Source organism: Dipodomys ordii, unplaced genomic scaffold (genome assembly GCF_000151885.1).
Source record: "Dipodomys ordii isolate 6190 unplaced genomic scaffold, Dord_2.0 Scaffold189, whole genome shotgun sequence".
NCBI lineage: Eukaryota > Metazoa > Chordata > Mammalia > Rodentia > Heteromyidae > Dipodomys > Dipodomys ordii.
Window position 1 is genome coordinate 38,580 of NW_012267405.1, and position 23,365 is coordinate 61,944.

The 23,365-nt window shown below is 45.6% G+C and overlaps 1 protein-coding gene across 2 annotated transcripts in view; it reads left to right on the forward strand.

The window, feature by feature from the left end:
* The first annotated feature begins 24 nt into the window (after nucleotides 1-24).
* Nucleotides 25-23,365, forward strand: part of Adra1a (adrenoceptor alpha 1A) — a 63,922-nt gene continuing 40,581 nt past the window's right edge. The window contains exons 1-2 of one of the 2 annotated variants that reach the window (XM_013034428.1): nucleotides 25-937; nucleotides 5,804-6,222. In XM_013034428.1, coding sequence (XP_012889882.1) covers nucleotides 25-937; nucleotides 5,804-5,829 — 939 coding nt within the window. In that variant the 3' untranslated portion in view covers nucleotides 5,830-6,222. Of the gene's footprint in view, nucleotides 938-5,803; nucleotides 6,223-23,365 lie in introns of those variants that run through there. The other variant, XM_013034427.1, reaches the window with a different exon arrangement.

The window sequence follows — 23,365 nt, forward strand, 5'->3', positions numbered from 1 at the left end:
AGGGGGGGCTGCCCGGCCGGGACCATGGTGTTTCTCTCCGGAAACGCTTCGGAAGGCTCCAACTGCACCCACCCTCCGGCACCGGTGAACGTATCCAAGGCCATCCTGCTCGGCGTGGTCCTGGGGGGCCTGATCATTTTCGGGGTGCTGGGGAACATCCTGGTGATCCTGTCGGTGGCCTGCCACCGCCACCTGCACTCCGTCACGCACTACTACATCGTCAACCTGGCGGTGGCCGACCTGCTCCTCACCTCCACCGTGCTGCCCTTCTCGGCCATCTTCGAGATCCTGGGCTACTGGGCGTTCGGCCGGGTCTTCTGCAACATCTGGGCGGCGGTGGACGTGCTGTGCTGCACGGCGTCCATCATGGGCCTGTGCATCATCTCCATCGACCGCTACATCGGGGTCAGCTACCCGCTGCGCTACCCGGCCATCGTCACGCAGCGGAGGGGCGTGCGCGCGCTGCTGTGCGTCTGGGCACTGTCGCTGGTCATCTCCATCGGGCCTTTGTTCGGCTGGCGGCAGCCGGCCCCCGACGACGAGACCATCTGCCAGATCAACGAGGAGCCGGGCTACGTGCTCTTCTCGGCACTGGGCTCCTTCTACGTGCCGCTGGCCATCATCCTGGTCATGTACTGCCGCGTCTACGTGGTGGCCAAGCGCGAGAGCCGGGGCCTCAAGTCCGGCCTCAAGACGGAGAAGTCGGACTCGGAGCAGGTGACGCTGCGCATCCACCGCAAAAACGCCCCGACCGCGGGCGGCAGTGGTGGCGGTGGCGGGGCAGGGGGCGGCGCGCCCAGCAGCGCCAAGAACAAGGCGCACTTCTCCGTGAGGCTCCTCAAGTTCTCCCGCGAGAAGAAAGCGGCCAAGACGCTGGGCATCGTGGTGGGCTGCTTCGTGCTCTGCTGGCTGCCCTTCTTCCTGGTGATGCCCATTGGTAAGTCTCCTCGGGAGGGGAGGGGGTCCCGGGGGGCGGGGAGGCACTGGGAAAGGCTTCCCCAGGGGCGGAGTGCATTTCCCTTCTGACTCTTGCACTGTCCCCGACATAGGGTCCTGGGGGCACTGTTTTTCCACGGCAGCCAGCTAGCTGTGGCTTCTACTATGCGGATTAATTGGCCTCTTTAATAGGGATGTCAGCTTCTCTTAATGCTTTCCATTTAAATGCATCTGCCCCTTTGAGCGCTCCTCCTGCTCTAAGTACTGAAGCCCACTGTGGGGTGCCACCGCCACTTTCCTTTGGCTACATTTGAATGGGGGAATATAAATTCCCATGAGCAGCCTGCTTGTTCTGCCTGGAGTTGTTCGTTAGGATGACTTATGAGGCTCCGTGTTCTGTATCTGTATGAATTTTATCTTCGGCATTCACTGTGGAAGGAAAAGAAACATCCCAGGAGCCATTAATAACAACAAAATTTATTTTATGTCCAAACCAATTTAAATCTTAAGTCATCATAATATTTCCTATAAGTTAAATATGTATTTCAGTAGTAAATATTAAAGCAGACACTGATGGCCTCCAAACTCACACTTTGAAAATAATACAATAATGTTGCAAATCTGATTCTTGCATATGCTAAGTGCACTGTTGTCAGAACTAATTCGCTCCTGCTGAGTGTCAGCAAGCCAGTCCTCTTGGAATAGTCATTTGTCTCTGGTAGGCCTTCAGTGGGATGGCAAAATGGTTGTTAGCTATTTTTAGTGTGTGAGCGCAAAGATAGACCCACACATTGGCTATTCACTAACTCTTCCCAAACAAAGTCAAGATAAAAATTCATAAAAATCGATGTCATAATTATAGTTCCTATTTATTTGGAGTGCCAACTATGTTTCAGACAATTTGCCAATCTTTATCTTGCTAGGCCTTTCAACAGCTGTGATCTTGAAATCTCAGGTGGGGGCCAAAGGGACTCTTCAATTCCTAATACAAGAGCTGCCAGCTTTTTTACAATGTGCATTTTTAAATGTAGCTATCTCAGTGTGAATTGGAACAGTATCAAAATTCAGTTACTCCATCAACCTATCCCATTAGTCGCCAGCCCACATATGGCTACCGACTACTGCTTTGCATAGTAAAGATTATTCTTCCTCCTTCATCTTCTGCCATGTCACATTCAGCTGCTGGGGTAACAGTGGCCTTGGCCATCACAGGTCCTTAGCACAGGGACATGGGTCTGGGAGGCTGCGGGTTCCTTGGAGAGATGGGAGAGAATACGTGGTCAAGTGGGAACAGAAAAAATAGACAACTCTGGGAAAGTTTTGCTTAGAGTGGAGCTGGGAAGGGAGACAGGATGTTGCTGGAGCAATCTAGAACATTTTCAAAGGTGAGACAGAAACAGTGGCATGGATGAGAGGCAAGGTTCTGTGACCAAGAGGAAGACAGGACAGGGACTCGGTGACAGGACGTAAGCAAGAAACTGGTGGGGAGAGTCAGGGGTCTCCAGAAAATTTCATGTCTTTGGCAAATTAAAAATCAGAGTGAGGGAAGAGTAGGGTGCGTGGAGTTCGAGGAGCAAAGAGAAGACGTGAAATGTTGACCTTTGAGAGTGGGAGAAGAAACATATTACGAAAAGATAGCAGTCCCCTAGAAGTCCTGGGGTGGGAGGGGGCTTATGGGACTATGGTCGCTCATTTAAGGTCCAGCAGTCCAGACATCTATGTGACACTCTCCCACAAATAAACAGCTGAGGGGGGACATGGCCGAGGATGCATCCTAGGAAACAAGGTGAAGTCACTGGCTTCCTCTAAATCCTAAGGAAGGGGTGTGGCTGAGGGAAGTTGAAAACTCACAGCTAAAGGTGTTTGATCAAGGAGGGCAAAGAACACCGGAACCTGCCAATCCTCAGACCACTTCCCAACAGCAAATGTGTGTGAGACCGTTTCTCCCAGAATATTCCAACAATATAAAAGCTCCAGGTGCAAAGTTAGACAGAGAGGACCTTCCAGAGCCTCACAATCTAGGCAAGCAGACAAACTGTGAATGATTAACACCCGTGAGGGGAGACCAGTGCTCCAGTGCTATTGCTACTGATTCTCGGGAAAACAGCAGATTTTTGTTTTTGTTTTTAAATCTGGAACTCACTACAGAAGCTTCCAGAAGTGTCATGGCCAACTGAGCAAGTTCTTGAAGAATGATAGCACTACTGCTGTTGGGCCATCAGCAGTATTTTATTTGTTTTTCATAACAACCTTAAGTCCATTTTCATGCAAAATGTGACCAAGGAAATAAAGATGATATCATCAATAAAGATGTTATTATACCCACAGGACCTACGCTTTTAAGTCTGGCAAGCGCTGTCTTGGGAGGAAGAGGTTATCAGCCTGAGCTAGGCTGCTGGAGAGCAGAGGGATTGGAAATGAGAGCAGGGCAGGGATGAATGTGGTGTACAGTGCTTTGAGGTAAACCGCCCACCCTGGATAGGAACCAACCACCTTAGTCAGGTTGAGTGGATTCTGGGTTCTTGTTCTAGACTTTGAGAAGATATCCTCTGCCTATCACCATCATTCATCCCTTTTCCCCAGACTTCTCTCATCCTTCTCCCAAGGTGGGGCTGCTGTCTGGATCCACAGGGCAATGGCAGATGGGAATCAGACTTGCAAGTCTCCCGCATTCAAGTCTTTGCATTCGGTTTCGCTCTGGCATCTCAAATGTGTGCTTGAAATTCGGAGCCCCCAAGGCAGAAAGAGGCAGCACGGTTGATGTTCAGGCCAGTCGTTAGGACTGAAGAGTCAATGCTTCCTTCCTTCTCTTCCGTCGTTGGAGGACACCTGCCTGTTCTCTACTCATCCTGAGATCCAATCCAGACACGTCGGGACAGCCAGTGTTTGAGAATGATGTTTATAGAGGACAACTGGAGACAGCAGCCTGGAGGGAGGGACGGAGGGACGGAGGGAGGGAGAAAGGATGTGTTTTTAGAGGGGCTACTTGGGGAAAGTAGAGCTGGCATAGTGTTACTGGGAGGAAGCAATGTGGCAGAGATGAGAGAACTCAGGAAACTTCCCTGGTGCCTCTGCTACGTGCCAGTCAGCTAGCGAGTCACCTGAGATGAGACAGCGGTGCCAATGCCGGTCCTGACAGCCGAAAACCTAAATGCTTAGCAATGCTGACCCAGGAAACATGGCAAAGGAAGCGCTCGCCCATGGGGGCTGTGCTGGAACATGAGCGTGATGTGACATGTCACATGATGAGCGTGATGTGGACATGTCACATGATGAGCGTGAGTCCTCTGGAGGTACCTGAGATAGCCAGGGCTGGGGGCTGCTCCACTCCCTCCCTCCCTCCTCTCTCTCCCTCTCCTTCCTTCCTTCCTTCCTTCCTTTCTTTCTTTCTTTCTTTCTTTCTTTCTTTCTTCCTTCCTTTCTTTCTCTCTTTCTTTCGGTACAGGAGCTTGCTAGGTAGGCACTCTACCACTTGAGTCATTCCCCCTGCCCTGTTTTGCTTTAGCTATTTCTCAAGTAAGGTCTCATGTTTTTCCCAGGACTGGTCTTGGACCAAGACCGTTCTATCTGTGGCCTCCTGTGTAGTTGGGATGACAAGTGTGCACCACCAACATCAGGCTGATTAAGATGGGGAGGGGGAATCTCACTAACATTTTGCCTGAGTGGGCCTTGAACCACAAAATACTCCCACTCTTTGCATCCTAATTAACTGGAATTACAAGCATGAGCTACTGAGCCCAACATCAGATCCCTGATTCTGCCAGCCACTGGTGACTCACGCCTGTCATCCTGGCTACTCAGGAGGCTGAGATCTGAGGATCACAGTTCAAAGCCAGCCCGGACAGGAAAGTCTGTGAGACCTTTATCTCCAATAAACCACCAGAAAACCAGAAGTGGCACTGTGGCTCAAGTGGTAGAGCTGTCACCTTGAGTTGAAGAGCTGAGGGACAGCGCCCAGGCCCAGAGTTCAAGTCCCACGATCGACAAAAAAAAAAAGATCCCTGATTCTCACAGAAAATGCTCACTTCTTAGAGATAACAATGCAAAGATCTTTTTTTAAGACTATAAGATTTAAGATGAGACACTGATTTTTCCGTTATTCTTACATCGCAAACTGTCTCCAAGTAACAGTCTTGAGTCTGAGAGCCAGAAGTAAGTCAGTGCTGGCTTGGCTGGCAGTTGTGGCTGGCTGTCGTTCCTGGTGGCCTCTGGTCCTCCAGTGGCCTACACCAGATTGCTTATAGCACGAAATTTCCCCCAAGGCAGCCATGGCAGAAGAACTGGGCTGGATGACTGCCCTGTGCAGATTCTTAGGGAAGGGAAGGGCGTCCATTTCTTTATGCAGAATCAGCAGGTACATATAGGGACGGGGGGGGGGGTGTTTCATTACCTCTTGCAGAGTGTGTCCAATAACTTTTCTTGTTTTCCCCTTGGTTATGCTGAGAATGCCCCCTGTGCTGGGCTTTCTGCAGTGCAGTCAGTAGAAACAGTGAGGGTCTTTCCCTGTCTGTGTGCTTCCAGCTTCTAAGTGAGACAAACAGTAATCAGATGACCACATTAAACGGTGCCAAACCTCTGCTCAGTGTTGTAAAGTTACCCTCTCTGTACCAGCACAGTTCTGATGGTCCTGAGCAGGCAGGGCTGAAATCTTGGCCCTGCAATGAAGATCTGTAAACTGGATAGGTGCTGAGTGGTTAAAAGGGAAAGGGAGGGTACAGGATGTGCAGAGACTGACGGGCAGTCAGTCTTGCTGCCCAGTAAGATTTTGTAGAGGGCATTTTTAGCTAGAAATGGGTGGAGCTGGAAAGAGAAAGAGTAGACTAAACAAGATTTGATAACCATTCTACAAGTTGTCTTTTTCTGAAAGATGACCAGGAAGCAGAGACGACATGATCAAGTTGATATTCCAAAGTATGAAAAGAAGATTGTGGATAGACAAATTGGAAGGCCTTCCAACGGGACAGAGTGAGCTGCTGGCTGCCAATACGCTCTTGCTAACCTGCTGACTCGAATACTTGTTCCACATAGCACTGGGAACGTCTCCCTTTGTCTTGCCCTCAGAGCTTAGATTTATGAAAAAATGATTCTTCTGATCACAAAGAGTCTAACCAGACTAGGCTTTAAATTCATTGTGGCTCACTCCACAAGAGAGCTCTTGTCAGCAAAAATCTGTGCTGCAGGCTTTAAGGATGTCCACAGTGGAGTTTTGAATGACAGCTGACTTTGTCCAATCAGATGATAGCCAGATGAGTTCTTATTTGAAAGAAGAGGGGACTCCTTAGTCACTCAACAAAGTCATGGCTATGTTCTCTACCTCATAGTGCCATGGTAGGCAGGAAGACACTCCCTAAGAAACCTCATTTGTCTAATAAACTCCCAGTATTTTAGCCTTGCTGTTGTATTTGCCGATTTGACACTTGGGTGGAGACTGTTCACTTTTAATAGTATATTTCTTTGATACTTCAACATTTCTTTTCACATTTTTATTAATTATTAATACATCTTTTATGAAGTGGTCTAACTGTGCTTTAGGGAGTCACTTTTCTTTTTTCATTTTTTTCTTCTTCCTTTTTTTTTTTGTCAATCTTACACTTTGAATCAGGGGATTTGCACTTGCTAGGCAAAGCACATACTTATTCCGAGCCATGATTTTACCAGCTCTTTTGCACTTTGTTTTACAGAAAAGGTCTTGCTTTTGCCTATAGCTACCCCTGGGTCTTCATCCTCCTCCCTCTACCCACCAACAACTGAGATTTCAGGCATGAACCACCATTTCCAATTTGTTTTTTTGAAAGAGAGTCTCCCTTGGAACTACAATCATCCCATTTCCACCTCCCACATATCTGGGACTATAGATATATGCCACCATACTTGGCATACACTATTTTCTTTAATCTGTAAGTTCATCTTATCCATTGAAGGTATTAATCACTTACCATAAATTCTGAGCTGCCTGTCTTCTCATACCGTATGTAGTAGTGCTGAGAAAATGTGGATTCTTTGTCTTCCACAAACCCTTATGATTGTTCTAACAAATCTCCACAGAAATGCACCCGCAAACACACCCTCACCTTTAACTCAGTCCAGTCCAGCCTGGTAATTTATGTACCATCTTACATCCTCAGTCTCCTTTGGCAGTAGACTTGGTGTCTTAGCCCACTTGGATTGCTATAAAATATTACTACTAGCTGGATCATTTATAACAATGGAAATCGGGTCCAAGGAAGTCCAACAGATTAGATTTCTCACGAGGATTATGGCTTTCTGGTTTATAGACTGCACCTTGTAGCTGTGTTTCCACATGGGAGAAACAGCACAGCTCTTGTTGTATCGAATCCCCGCCCCAGGCTCTTTGCCTTTGCCTCTTAATTAATGTCAGCATATATATATATATATATATACACACACACACACACACACACACACATATTTCAGAACTGTGCTGTAAGATGTAGAGTAGGCCAGCATCTTAGATAAGCTTGGGTGGGCATGGAAAGATGGGAAATTAGGTCTATATTAGTCAGATGGAAATCACAAGAATGAATACCCAAGGCAATTACTTTGTAAGGAGAAAGGTTTCTTTCTGGCTCATGGTCCAAAGTCAGATGGACTCATTGCTTGAGCCTCCAATCAGCACAGCACGTGGTGGCAGGACCTTGTGGTCGAGGTAAGCATGCATCAGTAGCCACAAAACAAACAGAGAGGCAGAGGTCAGAGCAGCACAGTCCCCTTCAAGGGTGTTGCCCTCGTGGCCCAAGAAGGACCCACCTTCTCATTGACAGCATCTCCCTTTTGTCCCTGGGAGAGCAGGCCTCTCATGTGCGGCCCCTTGGTAGGCATTCAAGACCCAAACCATAGCAGCAGGGCCCTTGGCCTTAACTGTGTCTTGCTAATTGCTAGGGCTTTTGTGTCCTGCACCAGAGGGCCTGGTCCTTAGATGCCAGCTCCGGCCCTCGGCTCCAGTCCCTAGGAACCTGAGGCTTCTGATCCTGTGAGCCGTTCAACCAGCCCTTAGCCCCCTGCCTTCCCCCTAACTCCTGACCCTCCAGGTTTTCCTTTCGCTCCTTTGGCTCTTGGAGGAGGTTGACACTGGCTTTATTGCTGCTACCAAGAGAGTTACTGAGCCCAGCAGTCCCTGGGAGCTTCTTGGGCAACTGCCTGACCCAAATTCTCAGCGCTGTTCTCATTCTCATTCTGGTGGGGGCAGGGAGAGCTCTGGAGGACCCCCCAGGTGGGCTGACCCAATCTATTCCACCCTTGCCAGGCCCAGCTGGCTATTGCTTAACCACATGCTGCAGGGAGGGATCGTTCTCCTGGACCCCGACCTAGAAAGAGGGTAAAAGCACTTCTTCCCCCCTCATCCACCAACGTCCTTGCATACCTGCGTCATCCCAGTGGAGAGGGGCCCCACACTGTCCTCCACAGTGACCCTGGATAGACAGCCATTTCTCTCCTCTTCTTTCCTTACCTGCCTGGGGCACTCACCTGGTCCTGGCCTCATCATCGTCTTTGAAATCTCTGGGAAAGCGAGAGAGACGTTTAAGAGAGGAACAAAGATGAGGAATATCTCAAACATGTAATTCCCCATTTACATTTTACGGTGTTTGTGGTTCTTCCAGCGAAGTGGATCTAGCATCTTGGTCTGTTTCTTTGTGGAACTTGCCTTCTTGGGGCTCTTGGTAGAGACTTGTGCATCTTCCTCTCCTCCCGGGAAGACTCATAGGAGATTTCTAACTGTATTCATTTTGAAATGGTTTTTGTCAGCGTCTCCAAAGATTGATCAAATAATGGATCATTTGCTGTCTTATTTGGGGAACCACATCCATTGTATTACAAAGAGCCTCTTTCCTTGTCCATCATCTTCCTTTTCCTCTCACATGGATGCCACATTGTTTTACTGGACATGGTTTTATAGCATATGTTTGTGTTTCCATTCTCCAGCAAATCCCTACACTCCTTATGTCTCCCTGTTTACTGCCCAACCAGCTTTTGAACCATTGTTTTCACTTTATTTTAGCCACATGACTGATCTCTCCTGAAAAAATAAGTGATTCTAGCAGTGGCAGTCACAGATGCTGCTTTGGTACTGCAGTATGGCATATACCACCGGCTATGGTCTTAGGTCAACGTACATCCTCAAGCCTTCCGGTAGCTTACAGAACTACGCAGAGCTATGTTTTAAATGCATGTTAATTTACTTACATCTTATAATGCATTATTTAAAAAAATAAAATTTTAATTCATTGATGGGATCAAATACTGCTTTTAGTCCCATCAATATGATCATTTTATTTATATAACTTATTTATTCATTTATTTAAGATAGGGTCTTTTATATAGTATAGCTGACTTTGAACTTAGCCCATGCTGGCCTTGAACTTGCAGCCCCCTATGCCTCAGCCTCCCAAGTGCTGGGATTAAAGGAATGCATCACTATGCCCAGCTAACACACTATTTCATTATCATTAGTTTGCTTGGTTTTATTTCCTCCTACTGCTCCGTGTGTTCTTGGATACGATGCTATTTGATCGAGTAGCATTATTCTTTTTTATGTTGCTACTCTGTAATAACATTTTTTTTTACTTTTAGTCTGAATTTCTATGTGTTTGTGAAGTCAGTCTAATATTTTATGGTTCTGTTTTTGTCACATTCTGGTACCAGGTTTATGTGAACTGCATAAAGCGAATTGTGACACTTTTCAATTTTTTTCCTGCAGTCTTTAGCAGTTTAAATAGCATAAGAATTATGTGTTCCATGAAGGTTTGAAAAACGCCCATAAAACATTTGGGCTCCGTTCCTTTTATGGATATGATCCTCAGGGCCGGCTCTGTTCCTTCCATGGATAGTGATCTGTTGCGATTGTCAGATTTGGTGACTTTTATTTCCTCCTTGTCCACTCTCCTTCTGCACTACACCACTGCAGCGTGGATTTCTTTGTGTGATGCTGTGACTCCCACATCATGTATTGGTGATCTTGCTGATGTTCTTTTGGACTTCCCCCATGACTGTCTATTTTATTAGGTTTATCAGTGAATCCACCTTCTGGATTTACTACTTATTTTAATCCATTTCTCAGTGCATTTATTTAATCCCTTCTGTGTTTCTCTGTTTAATTTTTCTAGTTATATTTTTGCTTTTCAAAATAAAAATGCTTTGAACAGGATGCTTAGTTGAACTGGGCAGTCTTTTCTTTGAGTCGGGCTGTATTGTTACGTTTAATATTTCCTTTCATCGCGTGTAAACAAAGAAAGTTCTTGTTTGTGGTGGTTATTAATTCAAAACTAGTTAGAACTTTTATTCCCTACTTTCTTAAAATTCATTTCTAATTTACAACAAGGTGATCACAGAGTAAAGCCTAAATAATTTCTTGCTGTGGAAATAACTGAGACTTCCCCATAGGACTTAGTATATGATCAATTATTTTGTTGACTGTTTAATAGATACATTAAAAGGTATTTATTTTTGTTATTTTTACCTTTCTCCATCTTTATTTTTCAAATACTGGGAGAGGTATAAGAAGCTTTCCCAGTCCTACTGACTTCTTCCAATTATTTTTCCTTTTTGTGTACTCCTGTTGTTTGGTAGGAAGAGACTGTCAATGATACCTTCCTTCAGCCACTGACAGGTGGGTGTGGTGGCACTTGTCTGTGATCCCAGCTACCTGAGAGTCCATAGATAGGAGGATCTCAGGCTGAGGCTGGGCATAAACGCAAGACCCTACCTGGAAACTAACTACGGCATATAAAGGTTAGGTGTTAGCACAAGGCCCTGACTTCAAACTCGAGTATCACAGCAACAACAACAATTAGGAAGGAATTTGGAAGCTTGGTGTACTCAGAAGTCATTACCTCAGAGCAGACACCTTTCACAGCAAAGCATGGCACAAAGTACAGAGGAAGTACAGAGGAAGAGGAAAAAGCATGGGAGGTTTGTGGTTCAAGACCAGGCGTCCAGCCTTTGGATGCTTTTGCCATCCAGCCTTTGCCTACCAAGGCAGGTATGGGGTGAGATCATAGCCAGCACCAGCTGTGTTCTCCTTTGCAGTCAGTCCTGATCACCAGAGGGCGGGGAGACGGCATGTGAGGGTGGAGCTAGTCTCTTGGCTGGGGGGAGGGGGAAGTGCCCGATAGGGTAGGAGGCCATCTTCCTGGACTGGCACTGCGGTTGCAGCGTGCCATGGATGGAGCACCTTAAAGAGCATGCACAGATGCCTTGCAGGCTGGAGGCCTGAGACCCCAGGCTGGGGTGATGAGTTACTGGATCCACAGACAGTGACCTTCTTCTGCATCCTCACGTATCAGAGAGTGAGCGTTAGTTTTCCTGTCTCCTTAGAAGGACGTTGGTCTTCCCTTGTAGGCTCCATCCTCAGGACCTTGTAGAATGCTGATTACTTCCCAAGGCTCTTTCCCTTCTTGCCCCATCGCCATGGAGATTAGGGCTTCAACATCCAAGTCTGAGGAGACACAAGCACTCCATCCGTCCCCGTCCCCAGTGCGAGGCTGGTGCCACTGAGGGCATCATTTCATTCCCAGAAGTTGCTGGTCTGAGACACGCAGAGATTAAGTGACTTCTCACTGGAGCTGGCTGCCTTCTGGTGAATGAGGAAAGGCGTCTGGACACCGGGTCCAAGCCCTGCTTCTTCCCTTCCTCTGTACTTCCAACCCCTCACCTATGGGACGAAAGGCTTGCATTTGTCTTTCCGACCTATTTGGAGAACTCTGGGCAAAGGACCTGGCACTCATAGACCCAGAGAAGCCTGTGTAACAGCCTCGAGCACTCAGCCTCCCCTCGCTTCTGGCAGCCCCAGGGAGGGTCCAGAGCACAGCTCACTCTCTGTGCTGCTGGGGTCTGATTCCAGGAGTTCTGTGGGAAGTGCGGTTGGCCTTTTCGAAGGAGAAGGTGGGGAGGTGGACCAGGGACCCGGGGCTGTCATTATCCTGGAATGCAGACAGCGCAGTAGGCTTTGCCCTTAAAGGGTTTGAGAAGGGAACATTTTGCACGCACATTTTTTTCTCCCCCTTTTTAATGTGCTATCCACATTTAGCCCTTTGCCAGGGCATTTAGTTGCCAGTAAGAAAACATGCTGCTCACACAATGATGCTATGGTTTGGCCCCCAAGAATGAGAAATACTTTTGTTGTTGTTGTTGTTTGTTTTGCTTGGTTGTACCTGTCCTGGGGTTTGAACTCAGGGCTGGACGCTGCCCCTTAGCTTTGTCATGTTCAAGGCTGGCCTTTTACCACTTAAACCATAGCTCCACTTTTTTGGGGGTGGGGTGGGGGAGAGGGTGGTTAATTGGAGATAGGAGTCTCATGGACTTTCCTGTCCAGGCTGGCTTCAAACCACGATCCTCAGATCTCAGCCTCTTTAGTAGCTAGGATTACAGGTGTGAGCCACATCTCCTGACCGAGAAATACCTTTTGAGGGTTGCCAGCGTATCTCTGATGCTGTTGGTTTCTTTTCTCCTCCCCAATTTCGCTGTTACTGAAAAAATCACTATTGGGCAATCTGAGAAATGGACTTTTTTTTTTTTAAAGAAACTCTTGAGGAGGATGTAATCCCAAGACAGCAAACCATTCTTGAAGTCAGGGCAGGAATTCTCAGCCAGCGCTGATCTCACCCAGAGGACACTTAACCCTTTTGAGAGGCATTTGGGTCATCATCGTGACAGCACTGGGGTAAGGATGTGCTGCCACACAGTGGGGTGGAGCAGCACTCTGCAGTGCCCAGGGCAGCCCCACCGAGGGAAGGAGCCGCCCCCAGTGCAGACAGTGCCGCTGGTGACAAGCTCTCAGATCTGTTGAAATACTTTGGAAACAGCCCCATTGAAAGCAGAACACCAATTTGTACTGTCATTTAGAATTTTTTACTGTATTTCCAACATCCCTCAGTCTCTAGCGGCCTGCAGCTCCCCAAGAGACTCCACTATCGGTTTGGTGGTTGTTTTCTTTTCATTGTGATAAATGTCTTTGTTGTGAGCCTTTTAAATTGTGTGGTTGGGTAGCATTTAGTGCACTAACCAAATCGTTTTCGTGAGTGGGGGCAGGGGACAGACTGGGTCTCACTGAGTCGTCCAGGCGGGCCCCAAACTCATGAGCCTGCCAAGTGTGGGATTACAAGCATATGCCCAGCTTTGTGCTATTTTGTTTTGGGGGGGGTCCAGTTTTGGGGCCTGAACTCTGGGCCTGGGCGCTGTCCCTCAGCTCTTCAGCTGAAGGCAAGCGCTCTACCACTTGAGCCACAGTGCCACTCCTGGCTTTTTTTTTCTGCTTATGTGGTGCTGAGGAATCAAACCCAGGGCCTCATGCATGCAAGGCAAGTGCTCTACCACTGAGCCACCTTCCCAGCCCAGCTTTGTGCTATTTTACCTATATTGTCCTCTGATGTACCATGATCTTTAACTTTTTCTTTCTTTTCTTTTTTTTGGGGGGGGGGTCTGAGACAAGAACTAGAACTCAGTTCTTAAGGCTTTCATTCATTGGCTAGCTCTCTGCCTACTGAGCCACACATCCAACCTCTGTCTTTAACTTTTGAGACCCAATTGATCTACTTTTTCTTTGGTAGCTTGTGGTTTGGGTCTCATATATAAGTAGTTGATGCCAAACCCAAGGTTAGAAAGATTTACTGCTGTATTTTCTTCTACAAGTTTTATAGTTTTAGCTCTTCTGGGTCAATCTTCGATCTGTTGCATTACTTTCTATTTATGATGTGAGGTAAGTTTCTAACCTCCTTCTTTAGCCTATGAAAATGAAGTGATCCAAGCACTATTAGTGAAGAGACTTCTCCCCCCATCCCTTAAACAAATAGTCTTGGTGCCCATGTCAAAATTCAATTTTCCATAGTCTGCAGCAGCTTTCTGAACTCTGGATTCTCTTGCAATGAGATCTCATTACCAGTTTCCCTAGATTCTCTTCTGCTGTACAGAATGCTGTTCTATATTCTTCTTATCTATATACCAGTACCTCCATGTTTTGTCTATTGTAGGTTAGTGGTAACCTTCAGAATTACTGCCTACTGGATTTTTTTCAACATTTCTGAAAATGTAAATGAAAGATTTGAAAATGACTACCTCTCTTTGTAGAAAATTATGTAGAATAGTACAAAAACACAGATAATTTGGAATTTCTAATAAACAGCCTCTAGGTACAGAACTCAACACTAATCAGTTATTATATATTTGAGTTGTACATGCGTTGTGTTATCACAGTGAACTTCATAGACATAATTATTATAATAATAATAAATCATCAGCATCATTTAAGGGTCAAAACCTGACCTGATATGAGCCCATTTGTTAGTGAACTCAATCCAAATTCATAGACCCCTGTGTAGATTTGAAACCCATACATCATGCTGTAGAAATATTCGCATTTTTGATGTAGGGTAATACTACACTGGTGATGTTACACTGTATACACTATATATGTTATATATAGGCTTATGACTCGTATTACCTTTGTACAATCTGAAAAATCCTGAATTTTAGTACATAATTGACTCCACACACTTTAGAGAAGGAATTAGAGATCGTTAGTTTCATGATGTGCAAAAATTCTGGTGATTTTCTTTTCTATCTTTTATTAGCTAAACACAGAAGTAAGAAATAGTCACAGTTTGTTTTATGCAACCCACACTGACACCACAGCTGACCTGTGTGGCCGAGATTTGGGCCTGTCTCCTACTCTGACTCAGCAGCCGCTAGCTTGAGATCTGGCTACATTTGACTTACTGCTTAGTTTACACAGACTGGAATTTGGAACTTTAATAAGCTCCTTTGGTTTAAGCATTGGTCATTTAGATTATCCTTTAAAACCAAAATGCCTGTTCCATCTCTGTGGTATGTGCATCCAATTCAATATCATAATGTGCTATTGAAGGGTTATTTTATTCAACTCTGCAGTTCCCCCTGTAAGATTTGAAGCTTTTATAGTTTAGTCTTTCATCTGTTGTGTTAGTGTTTATAATGAAGTGGCTCAAGCATTATTACTGAAGTATTTTCAATCATTTGATCTGTCCCCATGAATAAGTCTCATGTCAGTTAAAGTCTCAGGTCCAGCAGAAAAACAGAAAACCCTACACTTTCTATTTAAACCCCATCAGGGGTAGCACGTGTAGTTTCTTGGAGGAAGGGAGATATAGCAAATAGGGAATTCAGGTTGCCAGACCCCAGGGTGAGCAGGAACTATGGAAATCTGGGAGTAAATGATTAACCATGTGAGTCTACTGTTTGTGTTCTCTGGTGTTTTCATGTCCAGTTCTTAACCTGAACTTGCTGACTCAACATCTGTTGGCCACTCAGTGTAGAGCTGAGTCTTGTAGAGGCTACTGAAGAAGCCCCCGTGCCTTCAAGTCTAACCTGAGAGGAAAGGTTATATGCACAGAAGAATAGTCAGCAGGTCAAAGTTTCGTCCATTGTGAACACCCCAGGAATTCAGAAGTGAGAGATGTGTCCATTTTGGAACTTGGGCTCTCCTGGAGGGCCGGTGTCTTCAACCAGGTCTGGACATGTAGAATTTGAAAGACCAATAGAATGAGAATAACATGTTTACATGAGATAATCCCCAAAAAAGAGGGAGAAAGACAGAGAGAGAGGGAGAGAGAGAATATCATGGAAGAAAACATTGACCAAATTTGGTGGGACCATATTACCTTCAACATCTTTTTGAAAACAGCAAAGGTTCTAGCCTTGAAGTAGGGAGGAGCGTAGAGCCACTGAGGCTGGGAGCAGATAAATATCTTAGCAAAGCATGGCTAGAATGCGGTTAGATCAGCAGCAATAGCTAGATGTGTGGACATGAGGGCTCTTAGGATGGCATTGGTGGGATGAGGTCCTGAATGGGGGAGTGGTCAGAAAGTGCAGAAGGCCCAGACACATTTCAAGGCAGACCAGTGAGAATCAGAGGGACTTACGGGGAATCAGGATGGAAGTGGTAACGCATATTTGAGCGTGGATTGTGCCATAGAAAGGGTGGGGGGAAATGGCTCTGAAGGCCTTCAGTTTTGACCCCATTCAGCCTGAGATTGTGGTGTAGAAGAACAGCACTCTACAGTCTACAGCCATGCTATCCAGTCTGGTGATGAGCTTAATTCAGCTTACCTTAATATAAATAGGAAAGTGGTGAAACAAAGTCACTGGGTCATGAGATTGGGAAGCACACAGAGAATACACAGATGTTCTCTGAGGTTTGGGAGAAGTAGAAGATTAATGTAAAATCCAGGCAACAAAAAGAAGAGAACATTTCACTGAAGAGAGACTAGTGTCATTGCCCAGTGCATGAGCTGTCAGAGAAGACCAGAAGAAAAAGTTGTTCAAGTCACCTCAGGTCATTTGTAGTCAGCCTCTCCCTCCTGATGTAGAGTAGAGAAAGAAGACTACAGCAGAATGTCCCAGGATTTCTCAGACTGTGCAGGGTTAGGGACCTGGAAGGAGCTCCACGGAAATGTTAAGTTCTAGGAACTCCTCAAGGAAGTCCAGAGGGGAAGAGGAGGGGGAACAAAGGGAGAGGGGAGGGGGCAGGAAGGGAGGAAGACAAGAAGGAAGGGAAGAAGGAAAAAGAGAAGGAATGAAGGGAGGGAGAAAAAACAGAAGGAGGGAAGGAATGGAGGGAGGGAGGGAGGGAAGAGAAGGAAGAAAAGATAGAGATGGTCAAATTTTGGTTCCATGGTCAACTTTGGGTGGGTTTTTTTTAAAGATGGATACAGAAGAGCATCTCCAGGCATTGCTAGAGATGAGTGTCACACAACATATCCATGGACATGAGCCACCTCCCCATCCAGATGGATAGCTAAGGAAACAGCAGGAGGGCGAGACTTTGGGAGCTGGTGGTCAGAGGAAGGAGCACTTGAAACCAGCTTGATCCACTTGTTTTTGCTCCCTGTCTTCTTCATATGTCTTCCTTTCTCCTTCTTCATTGATTTACTCTGGATGATGTTTATTACAGCAGATAATACTTTATGTGTATTATTTCACTGAATTCTCTAGAGCAATAGATATCTTGGTTCTCATTTCACAAAAGAAACTGTGGCAGAGGGTAAGTGACTTGTCCCGGAGTCATGCAATGAAGCACGTGTCTGAGTCGGAGTCAGGACCTGGTTCTGTCCGATGCCAAATCGCGTGCCCTTTCTGTCCTCTGTGTCCCACAGCGTCGACAGTCCCCAAGTCTGCCCCCACTGGGCTGAGTGACTCGGGCAGAGCTGCCACCATGCCCACATAAGGGTGTGTTTGCTCTCTGCAGCCATAATTCTCCTCTCCTTACCCAGAGGTGGAAAAATGGTTGTGGTGAAACAGCACAAAATAACACCTCCCGGTGTCAACCCAGCCTCTATGGGGGACAAAATGCTTAGCAACTCTTTCAAAGTAACCAAGACAAAACTTGACCTTTAAGCCGTTTCTCCATTTAGAGTTAAATTTATCTCCAGCAGAATATGGTTTGAATAAATCAAGACCTCCTGTTTTAGCTATTTCACTGAGAAGGTAAAATTCCCAATCTGATTTAAATTTTTCCTCTTGCCAAATTCCACAGGGTGAAATTAAAAAAAAAAAAAAAAGAACATTGAAGTTCAGGATAAAAAAGAAACTTCCCAAGGAGTATGTTGTTACAGACCTTCACTGCGGTCATCCTAAATATCACAGATACTTCCCAAACCGCAGTCAGGGGCTTCCATAGCAACTGCATTTACTGCAGCTGAGTTGCCTCATTCTACTCATGTCGAAGCCATTGGCAAGACTCGGCTCTGTCACAAAGTTCAGGTGTCCATATCAAATGGCTGTTCTGTAACAAATACCAGAAAGAAAAGCGTAGCATGAAAGACGCTCTCGTCCATCTACTGCCTTTCCAAACTCTAGCACTTTCCTGCCGGATGCCCCAGGGTTTCCCAGAGTCTACACTGTCCCTAAATTGACCCACTGTCTGCATCTCCTATGATTATATCTCTATATGTCCAACTGTGTCCATTGGAATTGGAATTAGAGCTGCGGGCTTTTAATTTTACAAATGTTGCATTCTCCAACGCTTCTTGGGTAATCGTGTTTCATAAGTCAGGATGGAGATTTGACAGCCTGAGCCAAACACAAACTTGAGAAACTGCATATTGCCTTCCTGTGATTCACACAGAAGGAAATGATGTCCAAGGTCAGCCCCGAGCTCAGAACAGCAGTGTTGTGGGTAGACAACATATGGTGTAGGGTTGTGTTTTCTCCCTATGTGTTGGCCAACGTGGTAGCCTGACTACCAGCATCCCTTCAAACATGGGGAAGTCACAAGTCACAGGAACAGTTTATGCCTTTCCACCACCCCTACATCAACCCTGCTTCCATTTTGTGGTCTCTGGGAAGGTGTGAATGGAGAAACCATTTTGCAAATGAACTCCAGTTCTCCTCTCTTGGGAAGCACCTGGAGTGCACTGGGATCTCAAAATGTCTTCATTCAAGGAACACACTGAGAGCCTGTTGGGTGCCACACCCCCACAGCCCCTTGACTTCAGGATGTAGACCTGGCTCTCCATAGGGCCATCTTCATCACAGGGATGGATCACATGGGGGTTTTCTCAGTGTTGGAGCTCACAGTTTCAATCCAGTCATTAACAAGTAACAATGAGCCGGGCGCAGGTAGTTCACGCCTGCAATCCTCGCTGTTCAAGGGGCTGAGGTCTGAGGATTACGGTTTAAAGCCAGCCCAGTCAGGAAAGTCCTGTGAGACTCTTATCTCCAAGTAACCACCAGAAAACCAGAAGTGGTGCTATAGCTCAAAATGGTTGAGTACTCACCTTGAGTGAAAAAGCTCAGGGACAGAGCCCAGGCCCTGAGTTTGGGCCCCATGGCTGACAAAAAAAAAAAAAAGTGATTTAACTAGCACAACCAATCGCCCTCACCTAACTAGCAGACTTTGTTTACCACATGGGTTCTACAGGTGTTGGATATGCATAGCTATATACATGTCTCAGTTGCTATCTCCTTAGATAACAAAGACACTGAGTCTTCATTGCAGTGGGCTCAACATCTAGTTTGCCCAGAATGGATGGCGCTTAAGATGTAATAAGGGGGCTAGTGGCCTTGCCTCCGCCTCCAGAGCAGGAGCCATCTGAGGACTTGCAGACCATTTGTGTGAGGAGATAGCTGCCCCGTGCCAATGGAGGTGTTTTCCTGTATGTTCAGGTGAGGGATGGATTGGAACCCAAGCCCCTCGGCTACGGGGAGAAGGCTGTACTCGTTTGTTCATCTGCCACCATTCCTTCCGTGGTAACGCTATCATCCCCTTCGCCGTGGCACCAGATACTTGCCCTTTGTCCCTGGAAAGCTTCTCTCTGTCCTGGGCATAGTTCTTCATCAGCAGGAGTCCAGGGTAGGCTTAAATGATCAGCACTTAAGCTCCAGATTTCATTCCGCAGGCCTAACCTGAGTCAATCTTAATCAGCCTTGAATCCTCAGGGCCTCAGCACAGTAGTAAGTTCTGAATAAATATTTGTTAAATTAAATTAAAGAGAACCAATGCCTGTTTCTCACGTCTCAGTGTACATCATCAGAAAGCAATCCTAGCTGGCTATTTTATTTACCTCAAGAAGCAGACCATAGGCTTGGATTTTCTACCTGCCACCAAAACTTGCAAGGTGGCTTTTGGTGACTTGATCTTTAAGCTGATCCAAGTTGGCTTTGCCAGATATAGATTCAGACAAATCTTGGAGCTTAGCCTTATGTTGTTAAATATCTGAATGTACACAGCAAAACTAAGTTGATTATCCAAAGTACATAAATAAATATGGCCATATAAGCTAAAGAAAAAGTCCAAAATGTTTTTTGGTGCCTGGAGGAAAAAAAAAACGGTGTGAAACGTCTGTGTGATTAAACATCTGTCCTGATTTGTACTCAATTACTTGGCTTAAGTTTACACAACTCTGAGAAATAAGAGTCTTGTGATTGGCGTAGATGGCCAACTGGAGCAACGCAAGCCAGGGGGGAAAAATCCGAATTGTCCCAATTATGTGTTGCTCTGCTTGCAATAAGTTAAAGACAATTCTGTTTCTGTACATTCTGAGGGACTTTGGGAGAGTAACACATGTATGAAGACGAGGATCAAAGGTACTAATGGTCGGATCTTCTGAACTACACATCAAGCCATTCTGTCTTCTCCATACATGTTAGACTTGTGGGAATCCTCTGTAAAGCCACCTCTCAGCACAGAGCCAGTTTTGCCATACACTCGCCATCTCGATGAGCCCTCAAGCTGACTACTTCAGTGTCTCCTAGGAACTCTGAGGCAGTTCTTCCTGTGTTTCCTTTTATCTGTAATTCTTCTTCATGTAAAGTCTGTACCCCACCCAAAGCCATTTTCATTCTGTGTAATCATATAGGCAAAAATAAATTTGCAATGGTTTTCAAAGGGCCTAAAGGGGTGCAAACAGATGCCTGGTGCTTTTTGTAAATGGTTTCTCACCATCCATATACCAGCAATTTCTCTTTGCTTTAATAAGAAGAATTCTGCCAGGCAGAGCGGGACGTAAAACCATTCCTCAGTTAGGAAGTAGCTTGGCTTAGATTCAAACCAGGACTCTTGGGTCCTGGAGCCACAGTCTTTCCTGGTGCTGTGCTGCCTTCCTGGGGTGCTCATTTGCACCTTGAACTGCACACAGCCCAAGGTGACCCCACACACACCTTTACTCACCCCAATGCCACTGCTGGACCCTCACACCTAACACTGGGAACTGCGCCCTTCTGAACAACGGACCTAACTTTTGCTTGAAATCTCCAAGATCTGTTTGTAGTTTCTATTTGCAAGCTTGGCGTGTAAGAGGCTACTGACTTGCTCTTCTACACTGTGACCGACGTTTGTTGAAAACAGATATGTAGCCTAATATGTAGCACATCTGTGCTCTCTCATCTCTCTGTCTCTCTCCCCTTCACTTCTTCTTCCTTGCTTTTTCTCTCTCCTTCCTTCCTTTTTTCTCTTCTGTCATCTCTTCCTCCCTTCTTTCCTTCCTTTCTTCATTATTTCTTCCTTCCCCTCTTTCTTTTTGTCCTCCTCCTCCTCCTCTCTCTCTCTCTTGTGCAGTCTCTCTGTAACTCAGATTGGCCTCAAACTCTCTATCCTCCTCCCTCAGTCACTTGAGCACCAAAATCACAGGTGTGCACCATCACCAGACCCAACTACATCTCTCTTCTTGAAGAGAGTAATGCTGTCTCCTCTAGTGACTTTGCTGCAGTGATATTTGCTTTCTCAGTGATGAGTCATTTGAAATTTTCCTCCTGACACTGATGCACTGTGAGAACCACATCATTTGTACAAGAGCTCTGGATAGCTTGGTGAGTTTCCTCTGCAAAGGATACGGGATGGCAAAAGCTTATAAACAGGGCCTTGGAGCATCGGTCCTTACAATGTGCTGTCTAGCAGAGCCATGGGTTCAAGTCCTGGGATCATGGATTGGGAGCTCAGTTCATCAGCATGCACATGGTCCCATTCAGGAGGGGAGAGAACCTGGGGTCGTGAATCAGGTCATTACAGGGCCCTTCCAGCTCCATCTCTCCCCACTCCAGATGGGTCACAGATGTTTCTTCAAGGAGCTTCATGACTTATCTGAAAAGTGGGGTTCTTAATCAGCTGCTTCAATACCTCAGAGTAGGAAAAAGACATGGTTTGAGTACCACAAAAAGTGAAATACTATAAAAATGTAAGTCTTCATACGTAGACCACAGGGTGTGAAGAAACCTCAGCTAAAGTAAAAGCTGGTCTTTCTGCCATAAGTTATATAACAGTGCAGTTGGTCAACAAGTGCGGCCAAAGCGCAAAGTGACATTTATAGCAACAGAACAGCATCTTTCTGTCTGTTGAATACAACAATAAAAACCGAAGCTTGAATCTGCTTGGCAGTTGTTTATCTTTCTTTTTCTCATTCCACTTTTCATAATTTATTTTTCTAATATTTAAAGCAAGTGCATGATGGGCTTGAACACAGGTGATGTGAGGGACTCTAGAATGTGACCAAGGCACAGCTGAGATTTTAAATTGGAGTCTGCATGTCTTACCCGTCCAGCCAACCAGAAGTGAGAAACATCCCAGTAGGATAAGCCCCTTCTGTGTCAGGTGTTCATGTCCTGGAGACCCAGCTGCAGGTTGTGCCTTGGTAGCCAGACCTTGGAGACTCACCTTGGAGACTCCTCCAAAGGAATGCATAGCATGGGGCTGCCCTGCTGTTCCAAGAAAAGATACCAAGGGAACACAAGGATGATGGCTCTTCTGGGCTGATGGACTGAGATGAAGATGTCCCCAGGACAAAATAAGGGCCTCAAGAATGCAGAGTTGGCTAGGGAGAGAGAGAATGCTAATTTCCATGTCCAGAAACAGCAAGCATGGCTGGCCACACAATAGAAAGCCTGCTTTATATTTTACTATCAATATTTATACATTTATGCAACTTTAAAAACATTTAATATCCAACTGGCCAGTGTTCATTCCCACTGTCTTCAGTATGACTTTACATTCATATTTATCTCTTTTGATGAAACTAAGGGTGATTTTTATCTAGTTCAAATAAACTATTAGGTGCTGATGATTCATACCTCTCATCCTAGCTTCTCAGAAGGCTGAGATCTGACAAGCCAGCCCAGGCAGAAAAATCAGTAAGACTCTTATCTCCAGTTAGACAGCAAAAAGTTGAAGTTTTGTTGTGGCTCAAGTGGTAGAGTGCCAGCCTTGAGTACAGAAGCCAAGTGAGAGTACAAAGCCCTGTATCAAACTCCAGTACCGGTGATTGATATCTTCACAATAGAAAGAAGATGTAAGAATGTCCCATTGACTTGGAAGTCATTCGATTTGTATAGCCTTCTCTATTATTCATTCTGCAAATCCTTGTTAAATGAATTCTTAGGTATATTTTCATGGCTACTGTGAGTGAAATCTTTACATTCTAATTCAGGCTAGTAGTTTTTAAAGTTGATTTTAATTTATTTAAATGTTTGCCCAGATAATTGTTTCCAAATAAAATCTGTTTGTCTTATCCAAGGATAACACCTACTCATCTTCATCATTCCTAAACTCTTCCTCGTTGGCAGAACTTCACACCGTGAAAGATATCTCGGGAGCAATGGCAAGCCAATGCATGGTTCCTGCCTTGCTCATAATACAGTGCGGGAAAGTAGGGCTTAGAACTGGCTATGAGTTTAATTACAAGGTCTCTACATTTTTATAGCATGTTAATTAGTCTCAAGATGAATGCCTTTGTCACACCGGGCTGTCTGGTGAGGGCTGGGACAGAGATACTACCTTAATTTTGTAGCTTTCTCTATGTTTTGCTACCTCTCGGTGACAGTGGGTGTCATCTGGGGTCTTTGCCTTTTACTCTGCTTTCCAGTTCTAACCCACATTCAAGGTACCCACTCCTGACAAGCTAAAAGGAGACAAAATTTATCCCTTGGTTCTATTTCTAACCCATTCAAAAAT